The sequence below is a fragment of the Chelonia mydas genome, chromosome 1, assembly GCF_015237465.2.
Source record: "Chelonia mydas isolate rCheMyd1 chromosome 1, rCheMyd1.pri.v2, whole genome shotgun sequence".
In the NCBI taxonomy this organism is placed as follows: Eukaryota; Metazoa; Chordata; order Testudines; family Cheloniidae; genus Chelonia; species Chelonia mydas.
The window spans coordinates 213,070,995-213,094,986 of record NC_057849.1 but is presented as its reverse complement, the minus strand read 5'-3'; the positions used below and the strand labels follow the sequence as shown (position 1 = coordinate 213,094,986).

At 48.0% G+C, this 23,992-nt stretch overlaps 1 protein-coding gene and 1 long non-coding RNA gene across 2 annotated transcripts; both read left to right on the top strand.

Moving 5' to 3' along the window:
• The first annotated feature begins 147 nt into the window (after positions 1-147).
• On the top strand, positions 148-22,610 carry LOC119565778 (antigen WC1.1). Its single transcript, XM_037894702.2, has 12 exons — positions 148-156; positions 258-591; positions 1,574-1,888; positions 4,045-4,107; positions 4,194-4,508; positions 4,902-4,937; positions 6,575-6,712; positions 17,528-17,623; positions 18,604-18,687; positions 19,755-19,844; positions 21,079-21,231; positions 22,180-22,610. Exons 1-12 carry the CDS (start codon positions 148-150, stop codon positions 22,302-22,304), a joined length of 1,758 nt encoding a protein of 585 aa, XP_037750630.1. The 3' UTR covers positions 22,305-22,610.
• LOC122461523 lies at positions 11,003-16,984 on the top strand. The gene is made up of 3 exons (XR_006283477.1): positions 11,003-11,173; positions 11,655-11,657; positions 16,959-16,984. It is a non-coding gene; the product is annotated as an uncharacterized LOC122461523 (long non-coding RNA).
• Positions 22,611-23,992: the final 1,382 nt, after the last annotated feature.

Sequence of the window (23,992 nt, the reverse complement as noted above, 5' to 3'; positions counted from 1 at the left end):
ATAGCTCTGACCCATATGACGAGTCCCTTAAGGACTACTCCGATGAGTAAGGAATTCAGAATTAGGCCCTTACACTGACATGCTGTTTATCAATAGTGCTCTGTAAAAAGTATTCCTCATTTCCTTACTCAGCTTTTTTCCTTTTCTATGTTTCTTGTTAAAGACAGATTTTAAAAAGCATTTCAATATCTCAGCCATTGTAGCATCATCGATTTGCATGGAAGCTATTTAATAATCATCATATTGCATATTAACAGCTGGGATCTATCCCTGCAGGAAGCGGGCGGATCAGACTGGTGAATGGGGCAGGTCGCTGTGCTGGGAGAGTGGAGATTTATTACAATGGCAGCTGGGGGACAGTCTGTGATGATTCCTGGGATCTGTCAGACTCCAATGTCGTTTGCAAACAACTGGGATGTGGACGCGCCATCAATGCAACTGTCTCTGCTCATTACGGGGAAGGATCCGGGCAGATCTGGCTGGATGATGTGAACTGCTCTGGAAATGAATCCGATCTTTGGGACTGTCCTTCCAGGGGCTGGGGCCAGCACAACTGCAGACACAAAGAGGACGCAGGAGTTCTCTGCTCAGGTCTGGTCCGGGAATGCTCACGTGAGCCTGGTTACCAGGGGATTTAATGGAGGGAGCAGACATTTGAGGAGAGAGCTGAGAAGGATAGAGCCTCTCCCTCACTGTCTTTTCTATAGGGTGCCCATACAGAGCGTTTTGGCCAGGACACTCTTTTTTAAGCCTGCCCTGGCCGTCCCGACTGTTTTGGCAAAACTGGGCATTTCTCTTGTTTCCTCTTGCCAACGGATCACGAGTTGGGAAGAGCAAATTGGAAACATGCACAGTTTTGCCAAAAAAGTGGGATGCACCCCCTAGTGGAGTGCGGAGGAACTTGTGGGGGGAGGAGGGGCAGTGGCAACGCTAGCCCAACGCGGGAGGACAGCAGGGGTCTCGGGCCGCTGTGCGCGCGGGATGGAAGAATGGGGCCTCACGCTGACCCCACACGCGTGGGTGGCAGGGGGGCTCAGGCTGGCCCACGTGCTGAGGGGATAGGGGAACCTCAGGCTGTCCCTGTGTAGGTGGGAGGTAGGGTGCGTTCAGGCTGGCCCCACGTGCAGGGGGGGAGAGGAAGGGAGTGTTTGGGGTTGGGCCCCCATGGGGGTTCCGTTTTCCCTTTTGAGAAAATATGGTCACTCTACTCTTCTACCTACCTACTGGGGTCATGATTAGAAAGTCACCATTTCCCATCGGTTCCCACTCAGGAGTATTGGAGATATCGCAGCATTTCTCTAGTGTTGGCAGGGCAGTCACTGCTGTATTGCAGGTGTCTCTGTGTGTGTAACTGCTGGGAACTGGTGACTTTTCAGAGGTGACCATTGTATTTCTAATAGGCCCATGGTGTCCAGGAGAGTCTCTCATTCTTAGAGTGATTCTCTCTGCACTTGCTCCTGCAGAATGATGTGGCTATACTTTTTGGGATGAGCAATCGCTGGGATTCACTCTTCACCCCAGTTCATTTCAGAATCAGACGATTTAAATTCCCTTTTTGTGCACTTCCTTCTAGAATTCACGGATTTGAGGCTGGTGAGCAACAGTGATTGTGCTGGGCGGCTGGAGGTTTTCTACAATGGGACATGGGGCAGTGTTTGCTCCAATCAGATGTCTGGAGTCACCCCAGCAATTGTCTGCAAACAGCTGAACTGTGGGGATAGAGGGCAGGTTGCAAGAGACTTTGCATATGGAGCAGGTTCTGGTCCCACATGGCTGGACCATGTTGCATGCAGTGAGCAGCACAGGTCCCTTTGGCAGTGCCCATCAGGCATATGGAAACAGCAGTCCTGTGATAACCGAGCAGAAGAGACCCATATTTCTTGCAGTGGTAATTCTGAAACTGTCTGTGCACACACCCACTCCATCTTTTACTCATTGAAAGGGTGTGATAGAAATTTTGAATGTATTTACTTTTCAGTAGAGACAGTTTTCCATTCACAGTAGTGACAGACATATTTTCATTGTCAATTCTCAATACAGCACCTGGAAAACAAAATGGGAGTTATTCATACAAGCTGTGTGTTACACGGTGCAATCACCTAGTGAGAGCCTACAAATGCCCGTAGGCACGGGAACTTGGGGTGCAAGGGGTTAATCAGTTTGCGTGGGGTCCCGGCTGCCGGCTCCGCGCTCCAATGCTGGTCCCAGACACGGGGTCCCGCTGCTACCCCCGCAAGATGTGGTCCCAGCCTGAGTCACCTTACCCCGATCCACAGCCCAGTCCTGGCCTCAACTCGGGGGAGAGGGAGCACAGACAGGGTAAGAAGGGGCAAGGTAAAAAGTTTGGGGACCAGACTTTCAGCACCCCAACTGTAAAAATTGTTCCAGCACCACTGCAAATGCCTCCCATTAGCGAGCATCATTTGGGAATCTCTGTGGCTGTACTTTTGGGATGAACAATCAGAGATGGGCCCAATGTCAGTGAACAGGACGTGAGTGGTCATGCTGAGTGGTTGGAGCAGGAGTCATATCCAGTGGTTAGAGCAGGAGCTGGTAGCCAGAAATTGGAGCCAAGGGTCAGAGCCAGAGGCCAGAGCCGAAGGCAGAAATCGGAGCTCAGGGTCAGGACCAGGTTACCTGGAGCAAGGCAAGGGGTAAGTCTGGGGTCAAGGCAACAGCAAGACTGTGAACAAGACAGGAAGATGAGGTATCTTAGCTGTGGGAAATGCTCTGAGCAGTTGCTGAATGCTGGTGTGGCTGCTGGACTCAAGAGCTGGACTGCTGACCAATCAGGCAGTATGACCAGTCAGGCAGCCTGATACAGTCCAGCTGCGCTCGTTAAGTTGCCTGGAGACTAGCTCTGCTGCAGCCCCTGCTTCCTGACACCCAGGCTGTGAAATCTGGGTCAGGATCAAAATTCCCAAAAAGTGGGTCTGTGCGTGTAGGTGAGAGTCTGTTTCAGATCTAAAGTCTCATTTAGTCCTTGTAACCGGGGCGCAGACTCACTAGCGGCGCCTGCTGCTGGTCGTCCTTGGGATTTAGCGTTCCAGCCGCCGGAGCGGCCCTCTTCAGGCTGGTGTCTCGCCTTGCTGCTGGCTCCCGTGTCCCTCCCAGGACCCTGGTGCCCCTTTCACTGGGTGCTGCCCCCTGGCGGTACCCCACAGTTCTGGGTCTCCCCCTCCCAGGGGAACCCCCCCACCCACTATCCCTACCTCACCTCAGTCAGAGGCTCCTGCTAGTCACCAGCTAGTCCCTGCACCCTGGGGCAGACTGCAGTATGAGCCACTCATCACCGGCAAGGTTGGGTTTGGACCTGCTGCCTCTGCCCACCCGTGGCTGCCCCTGCAACCCCCATACTTAATAGACCTTACCAGGCCTGCAGCTTTCCTAGGCTGGAGCTCCTCGGCTCCCTTGGCCTTTCCCCAGTCCTGCTCCAAACTGGATCCTCTATTCAGGTCTCTACAGCCAGGTCTCTCCATCAGAGCTAGAGAGTGTGGTCTCTCTTGGTGTCTGGCTCACAGCCTTTATAGAGCCAGCTGGGCCCTGATTGGGGCGTGGCCCCCAGCTGCCGCCACTTCCCCCAGTCAGCTGAGGTTTTACTTCCTTCCCCAGCCCCAGCCCTCTGCAGGGCTTTTCCAACCCCTTCAGGGCTCGAGCGGGTGCCCACTTCCCATTACCCAATAGGTACAGTCCTCAATTCTAATACCACCATTTCTTGTCTCTGGATCCTCACAATAATGTGGGTGTGTTTCAGCTGACAGATCTGTTTACCTTCAAACAGGGTCAAGAGCAGCTGTACACAAGGGGGATGGAACAGACTCAGATACCCTCAAACGCGCACACACCAGCAGCGAGCTGAATAAAGATTTCAACATCCAGAGAATCCACTGAGGAACGAATCCATTAGCTATGAAACAAAATAGATTTTAGATTTAAGTTTATAAAATTGCTGAAATTTAGGGGTTTAATACACAGATAAGCCCTACTCTCTCCTACATCATACACTCTTCTCAGTCCGTTCACTTAATCATTTTCTCTGCATAGGAGAAAAAGAGAAACCACCTCAGACCCTGTTTGCCGAATGCCCGAACTCGACAAGCTGCACAGGTATTTCTGCTTCTCACTGTCTCACTCTTGGTCCCGAAGGACTTTCCCAGCTGTCCCAGTAACATGTGAGGTTTCTGCATTTCCAGATCAGGAGAAGTTACGTGTCATGGGAGGAAAGGACAGATGCTCGGGGAGAGTGGAGGTTTGGTACCGTGGCTCCTGGGGAACAGTTTGTGATGACTCCTGGGACATGGCGGATGCTAATGTTGTGTGTCAACAACTGGGCTGCGGATCGGCTCTATCTGCCCTGTGCGACGCTGCATTCGGCGAGGGTACTGGTCCCATCTGGGTGGAGAAGGTGAACTGCAGAGGGACAGAGTCGTCTCTCTGGGATTGTTGTTCCAAGCCCTGGGGTGAAAGTAACTGTGACCATAAGGAAGATGCTGCTGTGAATTGCTCAGGTGAGTGATAGGAGATGTTTCTGCTACATGCTGTAATTTTCTGGAAGGAGAATGGGTCCAATTACCCGCCCGCCCTTGGTCACAGGCCAGGCCCTCCCATCTCCTGTGTGCAGAAGCATCATGGATACTGTGGGGTGGAAGCTTTGTGGGACCAGATTGGCTCAGACATCAGCCCACATAACCCCTGCATCCATCACAGACCCCAGTGCGCTGGTTTGTTACTAGTCAGCATAGGGGGACGTGGGCCCTAAATCACTAACATACAGACCCTGTGCTGCTCTGAGGGAGTTTGTAGAAGTGATGTCTGGAGATCTGAGGGGGACGCTACCCAGTGACAAACACATCAGCTCCCCCTCGCTCCAGACTCCAACTCTCCTCCCTTTCCCTTTGCAGGTGTGACAGAGACGACAGCATCACTGAGTAGAACAGGTAAAACATCCCCCGCTCCCATCAAGAGTTAAAATTTACCTGGTGCTGGGTCATAGAGGATGAGCTGCAAGCTGTAGCCTAAGGACAGGAGCTCCTTGCCATGAGTAAGCAGGGGAATGGTCCCGCTGTTGTGGGGAACTTTCCTGGCTTATAAACTACCCCAGTGAAATGGGCTAGCGAAGGGATCTGAGTCCTCGTTCCCCCTTCCTTTACCCAGAGGCCTGCCTGACGTCAAGGGCTCCCCTTCCACGCTTCTGTCTGGCAGAGTCCTCGTAACCCCGACAAGGCTGGGCCCAGGATTCCTGGGGCGTTGACCCCCAACCCTGCTGTGGTCACTTAGGGCAGGGGCTAAGGTGTCCCCACTCCCAGGTGCTCTCTCTGCACTGGATGCTTCCCTGACCCACTGATCGTTACATGCAGTTCAAAGGAAATACAGTGTATTAAACAGCAACCGATTAAAAAAAATAAGGAAAAAGTGGGAAAGGTTAAAGGAAAACACGTCACCCTGCTCTGTGGCACGGGGACGTCACAACCAGCGTCTCTGGACTGTAAGGGAAGTTTAGTCTGTTCCTCACACGTCCCAGGCCTCCTGCCCAGGCCCTGGCTGTGCTGCAGGGATACTGCGGGTCGGACACTTGCTCTGGGGGTGGTCACACGCCTTCAGGCTGAACGTGGCAGGACCCTTCTTCCCAGCATCACCCCCACCCAGTCGGGGTTACGATCCCCCTCCAAGTCTGGCCTGCCAGGCCTCTTGGCTGGGGGCGTCTCCCTGCTCTGGGCCCGCTGCCCAGGGTCCCCCTCGCTCTCCTCAGCTCCTCACCGCGCCTGGCTTCAGACTGCTCCAGCCCCAGCTCCAGCCCCAGCCCCAGCCCCAGCTCCTGCTCCTGCTCCTGCTCCACTCTGCCTCAGCGCTGCTCTGCCTCCAGCTCCTTGGGCTGCTTTTTCCGGCCCCTCCGGATCTGGTTGCTGCAGCTCTGCTCCCAGCACAGGTCTCCTGTGACTCTGCTCCCAGCACTGACCTGCTCCCCCGGGCTGCTTCTCTGGTTCTCTCTGGATCTGGCGCGGCTCTGCTCCGCAGCTCAGCTCACGCCCCTGCTCTCTCCGTAGCTGGGCCCCACTCTGTCTGACCCAGGCAATCCAGCTCACAGGGAGGACAGGACCCACCTTGTCCTCCTGACTCCCTGATTAGCCTCCCCGCCCTGTCAATCAGGCTGACTTGGGGCATTGGCCTCTCCGCATTGTTCCTGGGGACTGTCAGTCTCAGGGTCCTGCTTTCCTATCAACTCTTCCCCTTCCTTCTGCTCCTGGGAGCTAGCCAACCAAAACTCCCCCACCGAGTTTTAGTAAGGGGCCAACAGTCCCCTTACACATGGCCTGTGAAATCTAGGGGCGAATGACACCTGGGTGGGAGCTGCAGGCCATGCTGAGCCAGAGGATTCCTGTCTGCTGGCTCCAGCTGACAGGGCAGGGCCCATGATTTAAACAGCAGCCTGTGAGCTGCCCCCATGGCACACAGACTGTGTCCCAGCCCGTTACCCTGCTGTCCTGGGCCGTGCAATGAGTGACTGGGGAGCTCCCTGGGCCCCCCAGACTCTCACAGGATAATCCCTCCCTCTTCCATGTTCATTTCCATCCAGCTCCCCCGCGCCGCCCTCCGACCAACAGTGGAAGAGTCACAGTGCCCGTGGTCATCTGCATTATCCTGGGAGCCCTGCTCTGCCTGGTCTTAATCATTCTGGGGGCGCAGGTGCGAAGTGCCAGGGCAGAGCGCAGAGGTGGGTCCTGCTTGGTGTCACTGTGTGAAATGCCTCTGAAATAGCAGGTGGAGCTGTGCCTAAGGGGGGTGGGGCGTTGGCAGTGTAGTGGAAGGTTAAATTGTATTATACTGTTCAGCCACAAAGTGGTGTTGCATGTAACAACTTATATTCGCTAACCTCAGCCATGCCTGGCAGAGCATAAAGGGATCTTATTGTGAACACATAGAATCATAGAATATCAGGTTTGGAAGGGACCTCAGGAGGTCATCTAGTCCAACCCCCTGCTCAAAGCAGGACCAATCCCCAATTTTTGCCCCAGATCCCTAAATGGCCCTGTCAAGGATTGAACTCACAACCCTGGGTTTAGCAGGCCAAAGCTCAAAGCACTGAGCTATCCCTCCCCGCGACATCTGTTGAGTATCTCTCCAGAAAGGAAGCTCTGTAGCCAGTCCATGACTAGTACAGAAGCCTGACCTGCTTATAGCAGCCTTGCCACCTGCCATGTCCAAGGTGTATGTGACATGGTGCCCGAAGTTAAGCAGTGCCAGAGGAGAAGAAAAACAGAAGGAAGAGAGCAACAGAAGTTGCAGACAGAAGGAGGAGCAATGAAGGATGCAGACAGGGAAAAAAAAGCAACACAGGTTGCAGGATTTCATCAACATCCCCCTCTTCGTTGACCAGAGAACTTCAGCTTTGACAAACCTTCACAACTGACAGACTAGAAGCAGCATTTTGCAAGATTTCAAATTGCTACAAAACTCCATAAGGAAACTGAAGCTATACAGGTATGGTGATTACTTTGTGCTGTTTGGAAGCAAGCAGAGCATTTCTTTCAATCCTTTGATTTTCCTGAAGACAGGCACAAAGATGACTGTGAAAGGGTTCTGGCTTTGTTTGATGCGTACTTTATACACTGGAACCTCAAAGTTACAGAACTGACCAGTGAACCACACACCTCATTTGGAACTGGAAGTACGCAACCAGGCAGCACCAGACACCAAAAAAAGAAAGAAAGAAAAAAAAAAGGAAATACAGTACAGTAGTGTCTTAAATGTAAACGACTAAAAAAATTAAAGGGAAAGGTTGAAAAAAGATTTGACAAGGTAAAGAAACTGTTTCTGTGTTTGTTTCATTTCAATTAAGATGGTTAAAAGCCGCATTTTTCTTCTGCATAGTAAAGTTTCAAAGGTGTATTAAGTCAATGTGCAGTTGTAAACTTTTGAAAGAACAACCATAACATTTTGTTCCGAGTTATGAATGTTTCAGAGTTACGAACAACCTCCATTCCAAGGTGTTTGTAATTCTGAGGTTCTACTGTACCCTCAGAGAAATGTGGTTTATGAAAGGGCATGTTTTCACCAGAGAATTTAAGGACTAGGGGAAAATGTTGAATAGTTTATAAGAGCTCTGCATGCCTTGGCTGAAAACTGTGATTCAGGAACAGCAAACATGAAAACATCAGAGAGAGGCTGGTTATTGGGTTAACAGATAAAAATCCTTCACAAGAGCTACAATTCAAAACAGACTTCACCCTACACACTGCTATTCAAATGGCAAAGCAATCTGAGCTCATGAGACAGCAAAACCCAGAGCAACTTGCCAAACTTGAAAAACAAGAAACTAGCTTAGAAGCTGTTAACAAACGCGGCCTGAATGAAACAAGTTAATACCATGAAATTGGTGAGGTAAAGAGGGAGAACTCCCTGGCTAAGAGGAACAAATTCCACTCAAACATTCAGGATATATTAAATGCACGAAACATGGACTTTTTGCAGTTGTTTGCCACATGAATGCAGTCAGGGAATTGATTCACATTCCAGACAGACAATCAAGAGCTATTGTTTCTTGGATCTATCCTGTGTGAAGATACAGAGCCTGCCTGGAGAGTGAAACTGATCATTCAGAGAAACACTATTGACTTTAAAATGGACTTAGGAGCAGATGTAACAGTCATCTCAGAAGGGCCTTACAATCACCTTCAACCCCTCCCAGAGATGAAGTTACCTGCCACAGCTCTGACTAACACTGGAGGCATTCTGAATTGCATGGGACAGTTCACCACAGAAATCTCTTTCAAAGAGAAAATCTTCTCATTCAGAGTGCATGTGATCAAAGGATCAAAGACCAACAGCGTTCTCCACCTCAGTGTGGCAGCCATGATGGGCCTCATGAGAAAAGCGGAAGAACTTGAAAGAGGGATAGTTGAAAGGAGACCCAGTACAAATAAACTCAAGATAAAATGCTGGAGCATACAGTGTACCTCAGAAAGAACAATCAACAGAGCAAACTCTACAGATGGCAGATGCAGAACAAGAGGAAGAAAACTCAGAGATTCCAAACAGGCCTCAGGCAGTCATTGCTACTGTTGGAAAGCCAGATGACCAAGTTGTTACGTGTTTGGGTTGGGTAATTAGAAAACTAGTACCACTGAGAAATGTTAGGGCTTTTTCCCTCACCCTTCTCTTGGTTCTTATCACGCAAACAGAAAGCAGAAGACCATAGTCCGAGTGCAGGCAATGCAATGTTTAGTGGGGTTAATCAGGCAAGCATATCCATAGCTCTGTATGCCACAGAGTTTTCCCTGTCCTTTTTCCTAGCTTCTTTTTCTTAGCAGGTTTAATTATATCCCTTGGTCCCACCCCTTACAATTTATGGTTATGTTCCGTTTTGGAGGATTGTAGTATGGGGACTTTGGTACCACCTCTTTTGTACCCTACGGGTGGGGTAAGGAGTAAGGTTATGTTTTAGCCAGGGTCACCTTTTCTCTGGCTTTTTAGTGTTTCTTATGTTTGCCCCCCACCCCCCTTGCCCCTCCCATCTGGTTGCTTGACCTTGCCTTGAGATAAGGGTCGAGGCAGTCTTCAAGTGTACACTTCTATATTAAACTCCCACCATACCCAGCAACACTTTAACTCTTTTTCTTATTTCTTTTCACTGTGCTATAAACCCCATCTGGAAGCAACACACAGTGTTTTCATTCTTTGTTCATACATATTCGTAAGGAGGATATAAAAGTATCAAAAGTCAAACCCAAAATTTTATCCTAGGCTAAGAGACAAACCTATATACTAACAGGAGACACTTAATAGACTGATCTGTGCTAAACTGTAAAGATACCATGATAACGTAAATGTTGTAAATGGCAGGAATGTAGAACTCAAAGGGGGAGACGTAATGGAAGGCTAAACTGTATTATACTATTCAGCCACTAGGTGACACTGTGTGTAATATACCTTGTTTAAACTAACTTCAGCCATAACTGTTGGAGTATTAAGGTATCTTATGGTGAACACATCTGGTGTGTACCTCTCTTGCACGGAAGCTCTGTAGCCAGTGCATGTCTGGTACAGAAGTCTGGCCTGCTAGTAGCAGCCCTGTAACCTGCACAAGGTTTGCATGTCAGGGAGAGCTTTGTGTGGGATCCAGGGACCATCTTAAGTCCTATCATATCTAATATTTTCAGCTATGATCTGGCCATGGAAATGAACAGCACAGCAGTGACACTTGCAGATGACACTACATTGGGAGGAGTTGAGACTAGTGGGGACGACAGAGAAATAATACAAAGGGGAAATGCAGTGGTCCCTTGCTCTCAAGTGGAGAGGGAGGCTGCATCCTCTCACTGTGTCAGGCAGCAGCACTCAGGCTCGGGTCCCATTTGCTGGGCTGATCTGTAAGAAGTCTAGAGTTCGCAGCCTCCTGTCAGAGCTGCCGCCAATCAAGAGTCTAGAGCCCTGGCGTTCTAGGCGGGGTGGAGTATAAGCAGTCTTTAGTCCACAGCATCCTGGCTGGGACACAGTTCATGGTTGATAAGGGAAACTGTGGCCCTCTGGGCAGGGCAGAGTGGGAAGCAGGCTTTGCCTAAGCCTCTTGGCTAAGGCAGCCAGCAAAGACACAGTCTGGGGCACTGGCTCTTTGGGTGGGGAAAAGCAGGGAGCACCAAACAATCTAGGGATTCAGGCCCTCAGGCAGGGCAGAGCACCAAACAGACAGTTTTGATGACCTGGCTCTGGCCGACAGCAGACCTCTTGGCCTAACGTGGGGAGGCTGCCACCCCAGGGATGGGATTGGCAGCAGGGGATGAGGGGACCTTGGCGCACCCTACTCCACTGCGTCCCAGCCTGGGGTCCTAACAGTGGTGGACTGTTCCGCCACTGGGTCATCAGGGATCCAGCTAAAACATGTTGACTCGGGTTTTGACAGTGTAACGGGACCAAAGTCCAGTTTCCTTGGGCTACTTCCTACCAGTGTCTGGGTGAGGGGTTCCATAGTGCCAGGGTCCTTGGTCTCATCGGGGTACTTGGCCGATGGCAGTGCCGGCAATTTCTCTCCAGGGTTGGTCTCCTTTGGGGACAGGATGCTGCCCGGTGCAGGTCCAGCTCCAGAATTCTGCAGCAGGCTGGAGACTTCTGTCTCCTTCCCTAGCTCCCACTCCAATGAGATGCAAGACCCTCCCTTTATACTTCCTGTCCTGCCCTGGTAATTCCGGCGACGGGGGCAGGGCAGGTTTGGCTCCGCCCACCAGAGGGAGTGTAGTGGTCCCTCACTCTAAAGTGGGGAGGGAGGCCACTCCGCCTCACTGGAGAAAATAATACAAAGAGACTTCAAGTATTCTTAGAAAAATAACATGTTGAGATTCCATTTAGAAAAGTACAAGAAAATCCATGTGAGGGAAAGATCCGGAATAGAGAGATACAGCAGGAGGGAGGGTACGAGGAAGGAGAAATGCTGCAAAAGAGCTTGGGTGATAATGGCCAAAGAGATCAGACAGTTCGACTAGGCATTTAGGGCATATCTACACTGCAATGAGAGGTGTGATTGCGGCACATGTAGAAATACCCAAGCCAGCTTTTACCTAGCTCGGTGAAAGCTCGCTGGCATAACGACAGCAGTGTAATTGCGTCAGCATGGCTGTGACGTGGGCTAGCCACTGGAGTGTGCACCCAGGCTCCTAGGCGAGGCTGTACACGGCAGGTTAGCCTGTGCTGCTGTGTGTGCTGACACAGCTATGTGGCTAGCTCGATCAAAGCCAGCTCAGATGTGTTTATGCGTGCTGCAATCACTCCTCCAGATTGCAGTGTAGATTTACCCTTATACAAGAAAATAAAAACAGCCATAGTGGGTCAGACCAAAAGTCCATCTAGCCCAGTATCCTGTCTTCCAACAGTTGCCAATGCCAGGCACTTCAGAGGGAATGAACAGAACAGGTAATCATCAAGTGATCCATCCACTGTCGCCCATTCCCAGCTTCTGGCAAACAGAGGCTAAGGACACCATCCCTGCCCGTCCTGGCTAATAGCCATTGCTGGACCTATCCTCCATGAATTTATCTAGTTCTTTTTTGAACCCTGTTATACTCTTGTCCTTCACAACATCCTCTGGGAAAGAATTCCACAGGCATTGACTGTGTGTTGTGTGAAGAAATACTTCCTTTTGTTTGTTTTAACCCTGCTGCCTATTAATTTCATTTGGTGACCCCGAGTTCTTGTGTTATGAGAAGGAGTAAATGACACTTCCTTATTTACTTTCTCCACACCAGTCATGATTTTATAGTTTCATATCGCCCCTTAATCATCTCTTTTCCAAGCTGAAAAGTCCCAGTTTTATTAATCTCTCCTCATATGGCAGCTGTTCCATACCCCTAACCATTTTTGTTGCCCTTTTCTGAACCTTTTTAAATTTCAATATATCTTTTTTGAGATGGGGTGACCACATCTACACGCAGTACTCAAGATGTAGGTGTACCATGGATTTAGATCCAGGCAACATGATATTTTCTGTCTTATTATTTATCCCTTTCCAAATGATTAACAAAATTCTGTTAGCTTTTTTCACTGCCACTGCACATTGAGTGGATGTTTTCAGAGAACTATCCACAATGACTCCAAGATCTTTCTTGAGTGGTAACAGCCAATTTAGACCCCATCATTTTATATCTATAGTTGGGATTATGTTTTCCGACGTGCATTACTTTGCGTTTATCAACATTGAATTTCTTCTGCCACTGTGTTGCCCAGTCATGCAGTTTTGTGAGACCCCAGTGTATTTTTTGCAGTCTGCTTGGGACTTAACTATCTTGAGTAGTTTTGTATCATCGGCAAATTTTGCCACCTCCCTGTTTACCCCTTTTTCCAGAGCATTTATGAATATGTTGATCAGCACTGGTCCCAGTACAGACCCCTGGGAGTCACGACTATTTACCTCTCTCTGTTCTGAAAACTGACCCTTTATTTCTTCCCCTTTTTTCCCTATCTTTTACTCAGTCATTGACCCATGAGAGGACCTTCCCCCTTATCCCATGACAGATTACTTTTCTTAAGAGCCTTTGGTGAGGGACCTTGTCAAAGGCTTTCTGAAAATCTAAGTACACTATATCCACTGGATCCCCCTCGTCCACATGCTTGTTGACCCCCTCAGAGAATCCTAGAGGACTGGTGAGGCAAGATTTCCCTTGACAACAACCATGTTGACTCTTCCCCAACAAATCATGTTCATCTATGTGACTGCTCATTCTGTTTTTTACTGTAGTTTAAACGAATTTGCCTGGTTCTGTAGTTTGGGTTACTGGCCTGTAATTGCTGGGATTGCTTCTTGAGCCTTTTTAAAAAATTTGCATCACATTAGCTATCCTCCAGTCTTCTGGTACAGAAACTGATTTAAATGATAGGTTACAGACTACAGTTAGTAGTTCTGCAATTTCACATTTGAGTTCCTTCAGAGCTCTTGGGTGAATACCATCTGGTTCTGGTGACTTATTACTGTTTAAAGAAAAGGAGTACTTGTGGCACCTTAGAGACTAACCAATTTATTTGAGCATAAGCTTTCGTGAGCTACAGCTCACTTCATCAGATGCATACTGTGGAAAGTGTAGAAGATCTTTTTATACACACAAAGCATGAAAAAATACCTCCTCCCACCCCACTCTCCTGCTGGTAATAGCTTATCTAAAGTGACCACTCTCCTTACAATGTGTATGATAATCAAGGTGGGCCATTTCCAGCACAAATCCAGGGTTTAACAAGAATGTCCGGGGGGGTCGGGGGGGGGTAGGAAAAAACAAGGGGAAATCGGTTACCTTGCATAATGACTTAGCCACTCCCAGTCTCTATTCAAGCCTAAGTTAATTGTATCCAATTTGCAAATGAATTCCAATTCAACAGTTTCTCGCTGGAGTCTGGATTTGAAGTTTTTTTGTTGTAATATAGCAACTTTCATGTCTGTAATCGCGTGACCAGAGAGATTGAAGTGTTCTCCGACTGGTTTATGAATGTTATAATTCTTGACATCTGATTTGTATCCATTTATTCTTTTACGTAGAGACTGTCCAGTTTGACCAATGTACATGGCAGAGGGGCATTGCTGACACATGATGGCATATATCACATTGGTGGATGTGCAGGTGAACGAGCCTCTGATAGTGTGGCTGATGTTATTAGGCCCTGTGATGGTGTCCCCTGAATAGATATGTGGGCACAGTTGGCAACGGGCTTTGTTGCAAGGATAGGTTCCTGGGTTAGTGGTTCTGTTGTGTGGTATGAGGTTGCTGGTGAGTATTTGCTTCAGGTTGGGGGGCTGTCTGTAGGCAAGGACTGGCCTGTCTCCCAAGATTTGTGAGAGTGTTGGGTCATCCTTCAGGATAGGTTGTAGATCCTTAATAATGCATTGGAGGGGTTTTAGTTGGGGGCTGAAGGTGATGGCTAGTGGTGTTCTGTTATTTTCTTTGTTAGGCCTGTCCTGTAGTAGGTGACTTCTGGGAACTCTTCTGGCTCTATCAATGTGTTTCTTCACTTCCGCAGGTGGGTATTGTAGTTGTAAGAATGCTTGATAGAGCTCTTGTAGGTGTTTGTCTCTGTCTGAGGGGTTGGAGCAAATGCGGTTGTATCGCAGAGCTTGGCTGTAGACGATGGATCGTGTGGTGTGGTCAGGGTGAAAGCTGGAGGCATGTAGGTAGGAATAGCGGTCAGTAGGTTTCCGGTATAGGGTGGTGTTTATGTGACCATTGTTTATTAGCACTGTAGTGTCCAGGAAGTGGATCTCTTGTGTGGACTGGATCGGGCTGAGGTTGATGGTGGGATGGAAATTGTTGAAATCATGGTGGAATTCCTCTAGGGCTTCTTTTCCATGGGTCCAGATGATGAAGATGTCATCAATATAGTGCAAGTAGAGTAGGGGCATTAGGGGACGAGAGCTGAGGAAGCGTTGTTCTAAATCAGCCATAAAAATGTTGGCATACTGTGGGGCCATGCGGGTACCCATAGCAGTGCCGCTGATCTGAAGGTATACATTGTCCCCAAATGTAAAATAGTTATGGGTAAGGACAAAGTCACAAAGTTCAGCCACCAGGTTAGCCGTGACATTATCGGGGATAGTGTTCTTGACGGCTTGTAGTCCATCTTTGTGTGGAATGTTGGTGTAGAGGGCTTCTACATCCATAGTGGCCAGGATGGTATTATAAGGAAGATCACCGATGGATTGTAGTTTCCTCAGGAAGTCAGTGGTGTCTCGAAGGTAGCTGGGAGTGCTGGTAGCGTAGGGCCTGAGGAGGGAGTCTACATAGCCAGACAATCCTGCTGTCAGGGTGCCAATGCCTGAGATGATGGGGCGCCCAGGATTTCCAGGTTTATGGATCTTGGGTAGTAGATAGAATATCCCAGGTCGGGGTTCCAGGGGTGTATCTGTGCGGATTTGATCTTGTGCTTTTTCAGGGAGTTTCTTGAGCAAATGCTGTAGTTTCTTTTGGTAACTCTCAGTGGGATCAGAGGGTAATCGCTTGTAGAAAGTGGTGTTGGAGAGCTGCCGAGCAGCCTCTTGTTCATATTCCGACCTATTCATGATGACAACAGCACCTCCTTTGTCAGCCTTTTTGATTATGATGTCAGAGTTGTTTCTGAGGCTGTGGATGGCATTGTGTTCCGCACGGCTGAGGTTATGGGGCAAGTGATGCTGCTTTTCCACAATTTCAGCCCGTGCACGTCGGCGGAAGCACTCTATGTAGAAGTCCAGTCTGCTGTTTCGACCTTCAGGAGGAGTCCACCTAGAATCCTTCTTTTTGTAGTGTTGGTAGGGAGGTCTCTGTGGATTAGTATGTTGTTCAGAGGTATGTTGGAAATATTCCTTGAGTCGGAGACATCAAAAATAGGATTCTAGGTCACCACAGAACTGTATCATGTTCATGGGGGTGGAGGGGCAGAAAGAGATGCCCCGAGATAGGACAGCTGCTTCTGCTGGGCTGAGAGTATAGTTGGATAGGTTAACAATATTGCTGGGTGGGTTGAGGGAACCATTGCTGTGGCCCCTTGTGGCATGTAGTAGTTTAGAAAGTTTAGTGTCCTTTTTCTTTTGTAGAGAAGCAAAGTGTGTGTTGTAAATGGCTTGTCTAGTTTTAGTAAAGTCCAGCCACGAGGAAGTTTGTGTGGAAGGTTGGTTTTTTATGAGAGTATCCATTTTTGAGAGCTCATTCTTAATCTTTCCCTGTTTGCTGTAGAGGATGTTGATCAGGTGATTCCGCAGTTTCTTTGAGAGCGTGTGGTACAAGCTGTCAGCATAGTCTGTGTGGTATGTAGATTGTAATGGATTTTATACCTTCAGTCCTTTTGATACGATGTCCATCTGTTTGCATTTGGAAAGGAAGATGATGTCTGTCTGTATCTGTACAAGTTTTCTCATGCGGTTGATAGATTTCCACTCCATGCGGCTAAATGCAGTGCATTGCTTAATGACAGGTTTCAGAGTAACAGCCGTGTTAGTCTGTATTTGCAAAAAGAAAAGGAGTACTTGTGGCACCTTAGAGACTAACCAATTTATTTGAGCATAAGCGTTCGTGAGCTACAGCTCACTTCATCGGATGCATACTGTGGAAAGTGTAGAAGATCTTTTTATACACACAAAGCATGAAAAAATACCTCCTCCCACCCCACTCTCCTGCTGGTAATAGCTTATCTAAAGTGATCACTCTCCTTACAATGTGTATGATAATCAAGTTGGGCCATTACCAGCAGGAGAGTGTGTTTGTGTATGTGTGTGGGGGGGGTGAGAAAACCTGGATTTGTGCTGGAAATGGTCCAACTTGATTATCATACACACATTGTAAGGAGAGTGATCACTTTAGATAAGCTATTACCAGCAGGAGAGTGGGGTGGGAGGAGGTATTTTTTCATGCTTTGTGTGTATAAAAAGATCTTCTACACTTTCCACAGTATGCATCCGATGAAGTGAGCTGTAGCTCATGAAAGCTTATGCTCAAATAAATTGGTTAGTCTATAAGGCGCCACAAGTACTCCTTTTCTTTTTGCAAATACAGACTAACACGGCTGTTACTCTGAAACCTGTTATTACTGTTTAGTTCATCAATTTGTTCCAGAACTTCCTCTCATGACACCTCAATCTGGGACAGTTCCTCAAATTTGTCACCTAAAAAGATAGGTAGATAGTACTTTCCATTTTTAAAGCACTGCACAAATATTAGCTAATTATTCCCCACACAATGTCTAGGCAGTACATATACAAGTACTATTTTGCCCATAGGTGTGAGCACCAGGATAGGAGAGGAATGATTTTGGGTGGTAGTAGGAGTAATAGGATACATTTATGAAGGGACCATTAAGGTTGAATATCAAGATAAACTTAATGACCGTGAAATAGCCAATAGAACAAACATGACAGGGACATGGTCCCCGTCACCTGGGATGCTGAAATCTAAACTGGAGAGAGCAGTGGGAATATGCTGTAGGAACCAGTCCTCCACTGGAGTCGGGGGCAGGGGCTGGATGATCTCATAGGGTTTCCCATCCCTAGCTTCTCTGACCCTGTGCAAACCCTGCCCTTTGTTTTCAGGCTCCAGAAGACCCTTGGACCCTTTCTCTGAGGCCGTGTACGAGGAGATCGATTATAACCTGATGAGAAAGAAGCAGGAAATGTTTGATCGCTCAGGTCTGTGTGTGTCATTCCTAACAGGGAGAAAATCTAAAGCTCTGACTTAGAGCTAAATCTCTGCAGCCTTCAAGCCTGTGAGTCCTGGATGGCTGTAGATTCTGGGTCTGTGAAGAGACCAGCCAGTTACAGGACTGAGATGAATGAGTTTCCTCCCTAGCAGACTCTGCTAGCCCCATTCTGAAGACAGTCGGGCCCATCTGTACATCCTGCAGCCGTAGGGGGTAATTAGTTATGGGTCAGGAAAGTGACTGTTCTCGTCATTTTGACTGAATGTCAATCAGGGGGGAAGATGCTGCTCTCAGTTTAGCACATTGTGGGGCACTCTGAGCATGGTCAGTGCTTCTCCCTGAGGCTACTTCTGAGATGCACATTCTCCTCTCTGCTAATGGTGGGGGTTGGTCACAGACTCTGATCATGGGAGGGGTGTGGCCTTATCTGTCAAAAAGGCGGGGGAGGGGGAGTATCTTCCACAACAAAATGGGGGAGTCATGTCCGTGGCTGAGGAGATCTGGACCAGCAGCCTCAGCCATAATTTTCTGCTGGATCAGGCCATGAAGCAGCAACATTCAGGAGGAGAAGATACACATTCCTCTCTAAAGAGATTCTTACACCCTGAGTGTGACTCAAAACAGGCTCCCCAGTTCATGAGAAGGATTTGAATGAAACCCACAGGAGGGGATGCCATGGTAAAAGGCTCACTCAGTTCCTGCCTCACTTCATGAGGTCAATATGGCTGTTCCCAGCATCTTCCCAGTCTGAATTATCCACCCCAAAGCCACGTTTACTACAAAAAAACTGATATTTAGCTTAGAAAGTCTGTGTCAGCCTCTCACCACTCAGTCGCTGTGAATTCAGCATCTTCTCTTGAAGAAGCAATATAGTGAGACCATAAATCTTGCTCCAGGACCCAGATGCATTGCCCATCAGCCAGTTTCGCTGCTCTCACTGTGATAACATCCCATTTACCCTTTCTCCAGTTTCCTATTCAGATGACTCAATGACAAAGCTGCAGTATTACACCAGGGACAGCGAGGGGGAAAATGGTCCTGGATCAGAGCAAGGTAACAAGGATGGGGGTGGACACAGAGACACACAAAAGATTTCTGTCCAGCTCTTGATGGAAATGTGAACAAATCCTGACCCTTTCTGTGTGTGGTTGACTGTGCTCTCTCCCAGGGGAGGAGCTGCAGGGAACTGGGCAGAGAAATATTCACACTGTATGAAAGAATCTGACTTCCACAGCTGACACGTGTGACTTACAACCCCTGATCTATGCCCCATGACCTTAGCCCCCTGCCTCCTCGACAGGAGCATATAGCCAAATTCACGATCCAGCCCATATAATGTAAGGACTTTAAACCATGTCTTTATAGAGTTCAGTTGAATTCACAATGATCAGCTCTGGTGTGGCAGCTACTGTCTCCCAGCAGGCTGTGATGGGATGTTAGAAGGGGTGGGATCTGAGTTACTACAGAGAATTCTTTCCTGGGTATCTGACTGGTGAATCTTGTCCATATGCTCAGGGTTCAGCTGATCGCCATATTTGGGGTCGGGAAGGAATTTTCCTCCAGGGCGGATTGGAAGAGGCCCTGGAGGTTTTTCGCCTTCCTCTGTAGCATGGGGCACTGGTCACTTGCTGGAGGATTCTGTGCTCCTTGAAGTCTTTAAACCACGATTTGAGGACTTCAGTAGCTCAGACATAGGTGAGAGGTTTATCGCAGGAGTGGGTGGGTGAGATTCTGTGGCCTGCATTGTGAAGGAGGTCGGACTAGATGATCATAATGGTCCCTTCTGACCTTAATATCAATGAATCTATGAAACAGGTCCAGGGTTAGCTCAATACCAGCATAGATCCTGATCTCATTGAAGGGCATGACAAAGTTGGTATTGGATGCTGTGGGGCAGGGCTGGGCCTTAGTTATTTTTGAGGAAATAAAGGTGGCACAATTATTGTTTCACAGAATGTCCATGACTCTCCCTTTTCCGCTGGGTCACCCTGTGACTTCCCCTGCAGACTCTATGATGAAAAGCCCAAACTCGAAAACAACAGGCCTTTAATGGGGAACTAAAACCTGCTGGGGAAATGGGTGTGTTCAGGGGAAGCTGACCGTGACGTTTGCTGTTCCAGAGGGAGCTTCCCCAGGGGGGTTTCAGATGGATTATGATAATGTGGAGGAGCCTGCCTTGAGGAACGTCCTCCAGACTCCAGACAGCCGAGGTGAGCAATGATGAATCTGCCTCCTGGAAGCCACATTACCCCTTGGCTACTGCTGCTCCACCCCCTTCATTCCCTAGTCTTCCCTTTGATCCTGAGCTCAGGACTGGGAAGAATTAACCCAAACTAGCCTGGCTGGACCCAGGGAAGGGCTGTCAGGGTTCCCTCCCCACTCTCAACTCACGGGTACAGATACGGGGACCCGCATGAAAGACCCCCGAAGCTTATTTTTACCAGCTTAGGTTAAAAGCTTTCCCAAGGCACCAATTCCATCTTGTCCTTGAACAGTATGCTGCCACCACCAAGTGATTTAGACAAAGACCAGGGAAAGGACCACTTGGAGTTCCTTTTTCCCAAAATATCCCTCCAAGCCCTTACACCCCCTTTCCTGGGGAGGCTTGAGAATAAACAAGATGAGCACAAACCAGCCTTGGATTTTTAAGACCCCAAAACCCCAATCAGACTCTTAAAAAAAACCCCAGAACTTTATTAGAAGAACAAAAAAAGATAAGAGAACAACTCTGTAAGATCAGAGTGGAAGATAATCTTACAGGCAGTCAGATTCAAAACATAGAGAATCCCTCTTAGCAAAACCTTAAGTTACAAAAAGACACAAAAACAGGAATACACATTTCCTCCAGCACAGCGAATTTCACAAGCCAAAACAAAGAAAACCCAACACATTTTCTCGCTAAATTACTTACTAACTTTACAGGAGTTGGAGGGCTTGCATCCTTGATCTGTTCCCGGCAAAGGTATCACACAGACAGACAAAAGCCTTTCCCCCCCTCCAGATTTGAAAGTATCTTGTCCCCTCAGAGGTCATTTTCGGTCGGGTGCCAGCCAGGTTACCTGAGCTTCTTAACCCTTTACAGGTAAAAGGACTTTGCCTCTGTCCGGGAGGGATTTTATAGCACTGAATACAGAAAGGTGATTACCCTTCCCTTTAAATTTATGACAAGGGAATTCCACAATTAACAGCTCCCCTCATTGTTGCCTTTAGGAGCCATGTCTTTGTTATTTTTATGTTTCCTGTTTGCTTCCCCTCCAATGGCCTCCTTTGATTATCCCTGTGCAATCTGGCAGGATAATATCAAACAGCTAAACTGAGGTGTATGTGGCATTCATAAGAAATAATACACATAAGTCCCTGCTTTGCCACACCTGGCATGTAGCTTATTTCTCTATTCAGTGGAAAGCCTCTTCTCATTACCATTAATTCCCATCATTATTTCAGAGGTCCCTGCCCTGCCTGGAGATGACCCAGGGGACGGTTATGATGATGCCAGAGAAATTTCTGACCCTGAAGACGACCCTGGTTCTGGACCGAGTGCCCAGGAAGTCACGGGGGCCCATGGGGAAAGTGTCAGGAACAGGGATTCACGGACAGGTGAGTGGAGTGTGGAGAACTCACCTGGAAGAGCCTTTACTGGCCACTAGAGGTCACTGTGACTGCACTGAAATACAGTTATTGGTGAACTCCCAGCTGTGTCCCCTCCCTGACTTCTGCTAAACAGAGTTAAATGGATTGAAATCAAGACAGAGAGAAGGTTTCCTAGATAAGGTCCCTGATCCTACAAATACTAGATCCCATCTGTCAGTCTACTCACATGAATACTCTCTCTGACTTCAGTGGGACTGTCCAAATCATCAGTTACATGGGTCCATTGGCAGGATCAGGGCCAAAGTGCCCTTCCCCAAACCAGATGTCAGTGCCCTGGATGGTAATGGGAAGAGCAGGTCCCTGGGGTGGGGTTAGTTAGCGGCCTGGCTTTGAAATCTCTCTCTTCAATATGTAAATGTCCCCATTAGCACAGGATCAGAGCTGGGACCCAGGACTGCGCTCCCACTTTGCACCTCAAAGGAAACTGGGTTGGGATGAAATGTGCATTTCTTTGGTCTTGATGGGAATAACGTGTGAATGAGCATTGTGTGGGTGGATGAGATCTGTGATGTCCAGGCAAGTCCCATGGGCTAGGGTCCCCACCCTGCTCCAGCCACCAGGTGTCTGCTGGCATGTGGTCCCTTAGGGACTATATCAGCTGTCAGGAGTTACAGCAGCTCCCAGTGGCCTATCAGGGAGTCATCACCAGCTCACTGCCATCCCCACATTTCTCCTGCACCAGGGAGGTCTCAGAACAGAGAGAATCCGCTCCCATATGTTTTCATTGAAGAACAGACAGAGATAATGGTTTAAACATGTCAGAGGCCCACTAAGAGGAACTGTGGGTGGGGGCTGATTCACGGCCCATGCTGTATGTTGCCCATCCATTATGTGAGTGCACATGAGTGGAGAATGAATACGTTGACTGTAATGTGACTTGCTTGCTATTTTCAGGCTGGAGTCTGCACTCGCTAAGAAGTGAAGGGGCCTCTGGGGCTGAGAGGGAAGCCCTGTCCCCACCTTCTCATGACCCAGGTTATGATGACGTTGATGATGGCATCTCTGGGACATCAATATAAGAATGGCTGGGTTCAGATCAAATATCCTGTGAGGATGTAAATGCTGTATGGTTAGACTTTTCCTGTCCCAAATGCTTATTGACCCAACGGGGTATTGGAGACAATCCCTGCCTGGGAACTGCTTCAATTAGCTTTTTGATTTCAGTTTTGTTTAGATGCAAGAAATAAGTCTGACTGAGACAGGGGCTGTGATTTCCCCTCTAATTTCCCATTGATCAGACAGTCTGGAACTTCCCTGCTTTTTTGTCCCTAACACTTCTTCATTGTGAATTTTTGCTTTTTCTTATTAAACCCTTTTTGAAGATCTGTTCCTGGGCTGATGTTTCTCTCATGAGGTGTGTTGGGTGGCTCCATGGGGACCAGCAGGGAGAGAGATGGAGACTGAAGTGATGGGTTCGGTCACAGAGACCCCCTTGGGACTGTCACCTGATGTGCTGAGACTACCTCTGAGCCCGTTTTCCCTGCCAGTTTGGGACTCCAGAACCCTGCCTTGTTGAGCCAGATATGCTAGCCTGCTACAATACAGACTCAGGTCTGGTCCACGCCCCCAAAGCTGCAGACTTTAACCAAAAACTGGTCAGCAGGTCTCCTATCTCCAGCACCCAGACACCCAGCTTCCAATGGGATCCAAACCCCAAATAAATCCATGTTACTCTGTATAAAGCTTATACAGGGTAAACTCATAAATTGTTCACCCTCTATACCATTGATAGAGAGATATGCACAGTTGTTTGTTCCTCCAGGTATTAATCACTTACTCTGGGTTCAAGAATAAAGAAAAGGGATTTTATTAAGAACAAAAAGTAGGATTTCAGTGGTTTCAAGTAATGACAGACAGAACAAAGTAAGTTACCAAGCACGATAAAGCAAAAACACACAAGTCCAAGCCTAATACATTAGGAAACTGATTACAGGTAAAATCTCACCCTCACAGATATGCTAATAAGCTTCTTTCACAAACTAGACGCCTTCCTAGTCTGGGCCCAATCCTTTCCCCTGGTACAGACTTGTTAGTTCCAGCAGACATCTTAGGTGGAAAGCAGGGGTGTTCTCACGACTGGCAGCCTCCTTTGTTTTGTCCAGCCCCTTTTATAGCTTTGGCACAAGGCTGGAATCTTTTGTCTCTCTGGGTCCCCACCCCTCCCTCTAAATGGAAAAATACCAGATTTAAGATGGATTCCAGTGTCAGGTGACATGCTCACATGTCCTATGAGACCCCAGCCTCCATTCTTCCTTGGCTGGCTCCCAGGAACACTTGCAGGTAAATAAACCTTTTACAACCAATTGTCCTTGTCAGTGGGAGCCATCAAGATTCTAAGCCATCATTAATGGCCCACACTTTGCCTAGTTACAATAGGACCTCAGAGTTATACTTCATATTTCTAGCTTCAGATACAATGATGATACATGCATACAAATTGGATGAATATATTTTATATAGCTTTGTAATGATACTTTACAAGAGACCTTTTGCATAACGCATATTCCAGTTACATTATATTTAAACTCATAAGCATATTTCCATAAAACATTATGGAGTGCAACTTCACAACTGAATCACCAAAAAGTAGTAATGCTAAAATATCACTTCTCAGATATCGCAGGCTCTAGGATGGGGCACTGCACTGAAAGTGAATGCTCTATCAGGTTTGCGGTAACCGTGAGAAACCCAGCAACAAAATATTTGT